Source organism: Rhamphochromis longiceps, linkage group LG3 (assembly GCF_057381845.1).
Source record: "Rhamphochromis longiceps isolate RC_006_pf linkage group LG3, R_longiceps_female_GT1.1, whole genome shotgun sequence".
Lineage (NCBI taxonomy): Eukaryota > Metazoa > Chordata > Actinopteri > Cichliformes > Cichlidae > Rhamphochromis > Rhamphochromis longiceps.
Window position 1 is genome coordinate 5,389,102 of NC_140559.1, and position 8,899 is coordinate 5,398,000.

General features: G+C 43.5%; 1 protein-coding gene and 1 pseudogene across 1 annotated transcript; one reads left to right on the forward strand and one right to left on the reverse strand.

Annotated features, from left to right (window-relative positions):
• Positions 1-588: 588 nt before the first annotated feature.
• Positions 589-1,611, forward strand: LOC146672628 (Fc receptor-like B). Its single transcript, XM_085400893.1, has 4 exons — positions 589-706; positions 786-1,031; positions 1,118-1,161; positions 1,522-1,611. Exons 1-4 carry the CDS (start codon positions 616-618, stop codon positions 1,609-1,611), a joined length of 471 nt encoding a protein of 156 aa, XP_085257019.1. The 5' UTR covers positions 589-615.
• A 1,896-nt stretch (positions 1,612-3,507) lies between these two features.
• On the reverse strand, positions 3,508-8,899 carry LOC146672629 (uncharacterized; annotated as a pseudogene).

Consider the following 8,899-nt stretch of genomic DNA (forward strand, 5'->3'; position numbering starts at 1 on the left):
GCCTGCCTCTCTGCTCTCCAGCGTAGCACACTGGACTCAACCGGACCACTGCCTCACACGCTCCCCTCTTGCTTCTCTCCATCTGCGTGCAAATAAGGCAACACAGTTTGATTACTGAACCTTTCACTGGACATCTCTGACCACCCTTTCCTTCTGTTTCAGTACCCTTGGCCTACCACAGTTTCCCTGTCAAGCTCCCACACCCACTGGAATCAAATAGAAAATGAGCAGATAAATCAGAGAGAGATGAGTTTGTGTGTTTGTCAGCTGTTTGTGTGGAGTTGTTCTTTATGTTCACTTCAAATTAACCTGAGTGTCATTTCTCTTTAGTTCTGATCTCACTGCTGAGCTGCACAACAAACCAAGGTCAGTAACCTTCTTCTGTCACAGTTTAAACCTGATAAATGCTCACTGATATGACCTGATTGGGTTCATGTCTCACAATGGAGCTCAGGAATAAAACAGAAATGAAATGAATAGTAATTACATACATCAGTGTTCACAAAAGTAGAACAGGCCAAAAGTTTTCTTTGTTCGCTTTTTTAATCCTCACAGCGGACTCAGTGTGAAGCTGAATGGTGGAAAAAAGCTACTTCAGGTAATTGTTCCTGTAACATGAGCTACATCTTAACACAGGACAGTGGAGTTTACTGGTGTGAGTCCAGAGAGGGTCCCATCAGTAACATGGTTAACCTGACAGTCACTGGTAAGCTGAGTGTGTGGAGTTAGTGTTGATGAAGCTGTGTGTAAATGGATGAAATGCTGTAGTTTGTCTCTGTGTTGAGGTGGATCAGTGATCCTGCAGAGTCCTGTCCTCCCTGTGATGGAGGGAGATGACGTCACTCTGCTCTGTAAAACAAAGACCACTCCCTCCAACCTCCCAGCTGCTTTCTATAAAGATGGCTCCCTCATCAGGAAGCAGCCTACAGGTCACATGACCATCCAGCATGTTTCCAGGTCTGATGAAGGCCTCTACAAGTGTGACATCAGCGGTCATGGAGAGTCTCCATCCAGCTGGATCACTGTCACAGGTGACACACTCACCTGTCTGTGTTTCTGCAGCTTTCAACATTCACAATGTGACGACAACTTAATGATTGTGTTTGCTTTATTTTAGACAAACACACCACCACACCTACTCCTGGTACCACCTCTTTCAGGGTGAATAGGTTTTGAGTTTTTTTGACTTGTTTTCTAGGACAGCATATAGATTGTGTAATAGCGCGTCAGCAGGTGTCTGGTACTATGTCTCCACTATGAGTGGGGCACAGTCTTGAGCAAATGAGTGTGTATCTAGCTGTTTGCTGCTTCTCAGAGAAGCTCTGAAACTTTACATGAGAATAACACCCACTACAGCAGGTGGACCCCTTTTGAAATAGTTCATGGTAGACAGTTTACTCTTCTAGCGTTGAGCCAGGATGAGCAACAGGCAAAAACTGCAAACCCTAGATGTGCAAAATATTAAGGACAAAAGAAGTGGTTGAAGCAAACAAGCTGCCTTGTTCTGCTGTGTGTTCACAGGTACCAAAGCTGACTGTCGGGAGCCGGGTGCTCATCAAAGTGATTAAGAGGAAGCATTGGACCAACTCCCGGTGGAAGGGACCATTCTAGGTTCTACTGGCCACCCCAACAGCTTTGAAAATGGCTGAATGACCGACGTGGGTTCACCTGAGCCATTGTAAGGTAGTCAAACAATTCCCCGGCCGAAACAGGGTAGTGGTGGAAGTCCGGCTACAAACGGCGAGCGACTTTTAGTGTCGTTCCGGTCTCAAACTGGTGAATAAAACAACTGATCCACAGGCTCATTTAGAATGGCGGGGAGACGTGTGATTTTTGGGTCTTGCTCTCGTTGGTAACATTACTCACTATAGGGTTTTGGAGGGTGATGTCATGGGAGGGGGGCAACGTCCCTCCCTCCATGACAGTAGGCCAAGCAAAGCACACGGGAGCGTCAGCTATGGTTCGTACTTGCTGTGTTGTCCGTTGGAATGGTAGATCACACAATAGGGAAGGCAAGAAGCTGGAAAATGGGCTGTCTTTTCATCGTTTCCCCTCCTGGAGGCAACGGGAGGGATCTCGTGTATCTGATAATACTAAACGAAGACGTCAGGCTCGGATTGCATCGGTCAGACGAGCGGATATTGAGTTCTCTGCCATCCCCAAACGAGAGCAATTGCCCACCTGAGAATTCATGTTGAGCGAGTAATAGGTAGTTTGTGCTCAAAATGCTACACACTACAATGCCAATCCGATTACTCATATCATGTGAGGGTGAAGACACAACACTGCTTGATAAGATTGTTAAGGTGTGCTGTGTTTTGGTGAATATGTGCCCCAGTGTGGTTGTCAAACCAGGGCCAAATGAAACTTGCTCTTGTTGAATATTCATAAAACTGCTGTGTTGCATGTACAGTTCATTGTAAATAATTGTACTTTCTGTAAAGTGGATTCAATAAAACAGAAAAAAAGTATGTTTATTTTTTTTTTATTCACGATCTGTTCACATGTACTTAGCAAGTACATACACATGAAATGCAAACTATTTACATGGCAACGCACAGCTGGCATCAATCGTGAATCATTCATCTAGAGCAAATTTTGGGGCAGGTGCTGAGGAGAAGTCAATGTTATGTGCAACCTCTGGCTGTATCTTGGTCATATGGTCAACGTACTCACAACGTGGAGGCTTAAAAACGGCCAAATCTTGTACTCAACCGTTTGTGAATTAGATGTGCGCCTCCAGGGATTTATAATTACGAAAATGATTCGCCGTGTATGCGCTGAATCCACAGACAAGGAACGTGAAGATATTGGGATAGGACAAAGGCGGTAGGCTGTCTGGGTTTCCACTCCACTGCCTTTTTTCATACGGGTCCACATTACCGATGCACACTATTTTTTCCAAGTACTGTCTCTTGGCGTCTGGGCACAATCAGTCGTGATACAGCCCTTTGTCTTTTGCGCTGATTTTAAGCATGGTTCTGACAGTCCTGCTTCCAACACAGTGTGTTTGTTTTGATTTGTTGCCTTCTGACATAGCGCCGCGATCCCACAATGCACTGCGGCATGACGTCAACTCCAAATCCCTATAGGGTCAGGGTGGGGTCCACGTGACGACAGCCATTTAGATGGGAAGCAGGAAAGAGAAGTTTCTAATCCCCTTAGAGCAGAATGGGTGAGTCTTTAACTGTAATACTTCTCATTGTATAGTTTGCATACTTCCAAGTATGCAAACTATACAGTGAGAAGTATTACAGTTAGAGAGTGCATAATATGTATGTCAGCACAGGTACCCAATGTAGCTATACTAGGTGAAGATAACATGACAGAATGTGTGTCCAGCTGTTACAACATTTGCACTATGAACTGGTCAGAAAACATGACAGCAATGGAGTTTGAGATGACACCTTACTATGACCCCATGCGAGGAAACTGTTCAGTGTGTGGTTGATGCCTTATACCTTGTGCTAGGGCACTACTTGTCCGCCTTATCTCCACTGTAAGCTATTACAGGGCACATGGAAGAGAAGGAAGTATTCCTGCAGGAGAAAGAGCATTGCGAAAGTGAAGACTGCAAATTACCCGAGTGGATGGCTTAATAACAGCCCCTTCATATGCAAGGGGGAAGGTTCTGGAACATTCACTATTGGGACTATGAGAAAATAAATCAAAAACAGGAGGGAAGAAAACAGTTAGATATAGACTCACATGCTCAAGGCTTTACCCCACTCACAGACCCCCCCCCCCCCCCCCCCCACACACACACACACTATCAGGCAAGGTCAGTGAAGCAGACAATATGTGCTTGTGTTTCTTTAACCAAGATAATTGTTGTGGAAAATTTAACAATAACCTGCAACACACCCAGTGAGCTTGATTTGAAGTGGATTTCAAACACATTGCAATCTGGAGAGAACATCCCAGTGAAACACCAGGACCATCTCTGAATTGTGGCCATCGCCTTTGCATCTTATTTACAGACGCACAGACAAAAAACATTCCGAAAACTCTTAATTCAATTAAATCCAATTCAGTTTTATTTATATAACACCAAATCACAACAAAGGTTGTCTCAAGGTGCTTTATATTGTACAGTAGATACAGAGAAAAACCCAACAATCATATGACCCCCTATGAGCAAGCACTTTGGCGACAGTGGGAAGGAAAAACTCCCTGGGAAGAAACCTCCGGCAGAAAACAGGCTCAGGGAGGGGCGGGGCCATCTGCTGCTACCGGTTGGGGTGAGAGAAGGAAGACAGGATAAAGACATGCTGTGGAAGAGAGACGGAGATTAATCACAGATATGATTCAATGCAGAGAGGTCTATTAACACATGTGAGAAAGGTGACTGGAAAGGAAAAACTCAATGCATCAAGGGAATCCCCGGCAGCCTACATCTATTGCAGCATAACTAAGGGAGGATTCAGGGTCACCTGGTCCAGCCCTAACTATATGCTTTAGCAAAAAGGAAAGTTTGAAGCCTAATCTTAAAAGTAGAGATAGTGTCTGTCTCCTGAATCCAAACTGGAAGCTGGTTCCACAGAAGAAGGGCCTGAAAACTGAAGGCTCTCCCTCCCATTCTACTTTTAAATACTCTAGGAACAGCAAGTAGGCTTGCAGTGCGAGAGCGAAGTACTCTAATAGGGTGATATGGTACTACAAGGTCATTAAGATAAGATGGGGCCTGATTATTTAAGACCTTGTATGTGAGGAGCAGGATTTTGAATTTAATTCTGGATTTAACAGGAAGCCCATGAAGGGAAGCCAAAACAGGAGAAATCTGCTCTCTCTTTCTAGACCCTGTCAGGACTCTTGCTGCAGCATTTTGGATTAGCTGAAGACTTTTCAGGGAGTTTTTAGGACATCCTGACAATAATGAATTACAGTAGTCCAGCCTGGAAGTAATAAATGCATGAACTAGTTTTTCAGCGTCACTCTGAGACAGGATATTTCTAATTTAGAGATGTTGCGCAAATGGAAGAACGCAGTATTACATATTTGTTTAATATGTGCGCTGAAGGACATGTCCTGGTCAAAAATGACTCCAAGGTTCCTCACAGCATTACTGGAGGCCAAGGTAATGCCATCCAGAGTAAGAATCTGGTTAGATACCATATTTCTAAGATTTTCAGGGCCGAGTACAATAACCTCAGTTTTATCTGAATTAAGAAGCAGAAAGTTAGCGGCCATCCAGGTCTTTATGTCTTTAAGACATTCCTGCAGTTTAACTAATTGTGTGTTATCTGGCTTCATGGACAGATAGAGCTGGGTGTCATCAGCATAGCAGTGTAAATGTATGCTATGTCTTCTAATGATGCTGCCTAAGGGAAGCATGTATAATGTAAACAGAATTGGTCCTAGCACTGAACCCTGTGGAACACCATAGTTGACCTTAGTGTGTGAAGAGGACTCTCCATTTACATGTACAAATTGGAGTCTATTAAATGGATATGATACAAACCACTGCAGCACAGTACCTGTAATACCTACAGCATGTTCTAATCACTCTAATAGGATATTATGGTCAACAGTATCGAACGCTGCACTGAGGTCTAGCAGGACAAGCAAAGAGATGAGTCCACTGTCAGAGGCCATAAGAAGATCATTTGTAACCTTCACTAAAGCTGTTTCTGTCCTGTGATGAGCTCTGAAACCTGACTGAAACTCTTCAAATAAGCCATTCCTCTGCAGATGATCTGTTAGCTGTTTGACAACTACTCTTTCAAGGATGTTTGATATGAAAGGAAGGTTGGAGATTGGCCTATAATTAGTTAAGACTGCTGGGTCTAGAGATGCTTTTTGAGTAAAGGTTTAACTACAGCCAGCTTGAAGGCCTGTGGTACATAGCCGATTATTAGAGATAGGTTGATCATATTTAAGATTGAAGAATTAATTAATGGCAGGACAAGACACGTTGATGGTTTGGAGGAAGTAATTATTGAAGTCAACTCAGAAAGATCAATTGGAGACAAAGAGTCTAAATGAATATCAATGGTACTAAAAGTAGCTATAGATAATATTAAATCTGTTGGATGATTATTGGCAATTTTTTGATAATGATTGAAATTTTATTTGTGAAGAAGTTCATGAAGTCATTACTAGTTAACGTTAAAGGGATTGTTGGCTCAGTAGAGCTCTGACTTTTTGTCAGCCTGGCTACAGTGCTGAAGAGAAACCTGGGGTTGTTCCTATTTTCTTCAATCAGTGACGAATAGTAAGATGTTCTGGCTTTGCAGAGGGCTTTCTTATAAAGCAGCAAACTATTTCTCCAAGCTAAATGATGATCCTCTAAATTGGTGACACGCCATTTCCTCTCCAGCTTTCAAGTTATCTACTTTAGGCTACGTGTTTGAGAATTATACCACGGAGTCAGGTACTTCTGATTTGAGACCTTAGTTTTCACAGGAGCTACAGTATCCAGAGTCGTACGTAGTGAGGAGGTAAAATTATTAACAAGATAATCGACCTCTGTTGGAGTAGCGTTCAGATAGCTGCTCTGCTCTATGTTGGTACAGCGCATTGAAGATGATAACAGTGGGTGGATTATATTCTTAAACTTAGTTACAGCACTTTCAGAAAGACATCTACTGTGATAAAGTCTACTCTCCACTGCTGTGTAATCAACTATTGTAAATGTTATCAGGAAATGATCAGACAGGAGTAGGGATGGGTACCGGTATCCGGTTAGCGACATCCCCCAAAAACCCGAAGAGGAGAGTCCTGGCCCCTAGCCCTGCCAGTGTAGCAGAAATGATGACGGATGATGATGTCAGCAGCAGCCGTTCTCCTCTGCGTGAGTAGCTTAATGTTGTTCGTGTGTAATTTACGTTGAGTAGGCTAACCACGTTATTACATTAATGCATGTAAGGTGAACTAGCAAACATCATCATAGCTACATGCGGCTGTCTTCTTGTTTGATTGCAGATACTCCCTTCACCCTGGCCAAAAAAGCTAAAACGACCAAAGAAAAAGTGGAAAACAGTTAAACATGAGAGGTTTTTGGACAAAGTTTGTGTTTTTTCCATTGTTTAAGCACTGCTTCCAGCCAAGAGTGATACCATATATGCCCTATAGCTGCAGAAAAGGCTAACATTGTTATCTTTTTACAAAAAAACAGCTGAACATGAGAGGTTTTTGGACAAAGTGTGTGTTCTCCATTCTTTAATCACCAGTTTGAGCACTGTTTAAGTACCGGCACCGTTTCAAAAGTACCGGTTTGGTACTGGTATTGGATAAAACCTAAACAATACCCATCCCTAGACAGGAGAGGGTTTTCAGGAAACACTGTTAAATGTTCAGTTTCTGTGTCATATATTAAAACAAGATCTAGAGTGTGATTAAAGTGGTGGGTGGGTTCTTTTACATTTTGAGAGAAGCCAATTGAGTCTAATAACAGGTTAAATGCCATGTTGAGGCTGTCATTTTTAGTGAGCTGAGCACTAAATCAGATAAAAAGTCTGAGAAATCAGAGAGAAACTCTGTGTAAGGCCCAGGTGGGCGATATATGATAACAAGTAAGACTGGTTTCTGAGTTTTACAGCTGGGGTGGACAAGGCTAAGCATCAGGCTTTCAAACGAATTAAAAGTCTGTCTTGGTCTTTCGTTAATTAATAGGCTGGTGTGGAAAATTGCTGCCACACGGCCCCCTCGGCCTGTGCTTCGAGGTTTCTGCTAGTTAGAATGACTCGGGGGTGTTGATTCATTTAAACTAACATAATCATCCTGCTGCAACCAGGTTTCTGTAAGGCAGAGTAAATCGATTTGTTGATCAATTATTAAGTCATGTACTAACAGAGACTTGGAGGAGAGAGACCTAATATTTAATAATCCACATTTCACTGTTTTACTCTTTGGTTCAGATGTGGATACTGTATTGTTCTTTCTTTGTGATTTTTTAGTTTGTTTTTTGTCTGTTTGGGAGCTGACACGGTCTCAATGGAGATGGGTTTTTGGGGGGGTAACAGGAGGAGAGAAGCTGCAGAGAGGCGTGTAAGACTGCAACTCTGCTTCCTGGTCTCAACTCTGGATAGACATATTTTGGGGGGTTTAATAAATTTGTCCATATTTCTAGAAATGAGAACTGCTCCATCCAAGTGGGATGGATGCCGTCTCTCCTAACAAGACCAGGTTTCCTCCAGAAGGTTTGCCAATTATCTATGAAGCCCACATCGTTTCTGGGACACCACTCAGACAGCCAGCAATTTAAGGAGAACATGCGGCTAAACATGTCACTCCTGGTCTGATTGGGGAGGGGCCCAGAGAAAACTACAGAGTCCGACATTGTTTTGGCAAAGTTACACACCGATTCAATATTGATTTTAGTGACCTCTGATTGGCGTAACCGGGTGTCATTACTGCCGACGTGAATTATGATCTTACTGTATTTACGTTTACCCTTAGCCAGCAGTTTTAAATTTCCTTCAATGTCGCCTGCTCTGTCCCCTGGAAGACAACTGACTATGGTTGCCGGTTCTAGCTTCACATGTCTGAGAACAGAATCACCAATTACCAGGGTTTGACCCCCGGTGGGTGTGTCGCCAAGTGGGGAAAAATGGTTAGACACATGATGGTGGTGTACCTGGGACTTCTGTTTAGGACTATGCTTCCTCCTCACCGTCACCCAGCCGCCCTCTTTCCCCAGCTGCTTGGGGTCTGCCGGGGAACAGCTAGTGGGGCCTACGCTATCTTCGGCTGCACCAGCTACAGGGGCCTGGCTAGCTACAGGTGAATGAAGGGTGCGAAGCCGAGTCTCCAATTCAGTAATCCTGGCCTCCAGAGCTGCAAATATGCTACATTTGTTACAGGTATCATTACTGCTAAAGGAGGCTGAGGAGTAACTAAACATCTGACACAATGAGCAAGAAAGTGCAGGGGGGACAGGTGAAGTAGCCATGGTGCT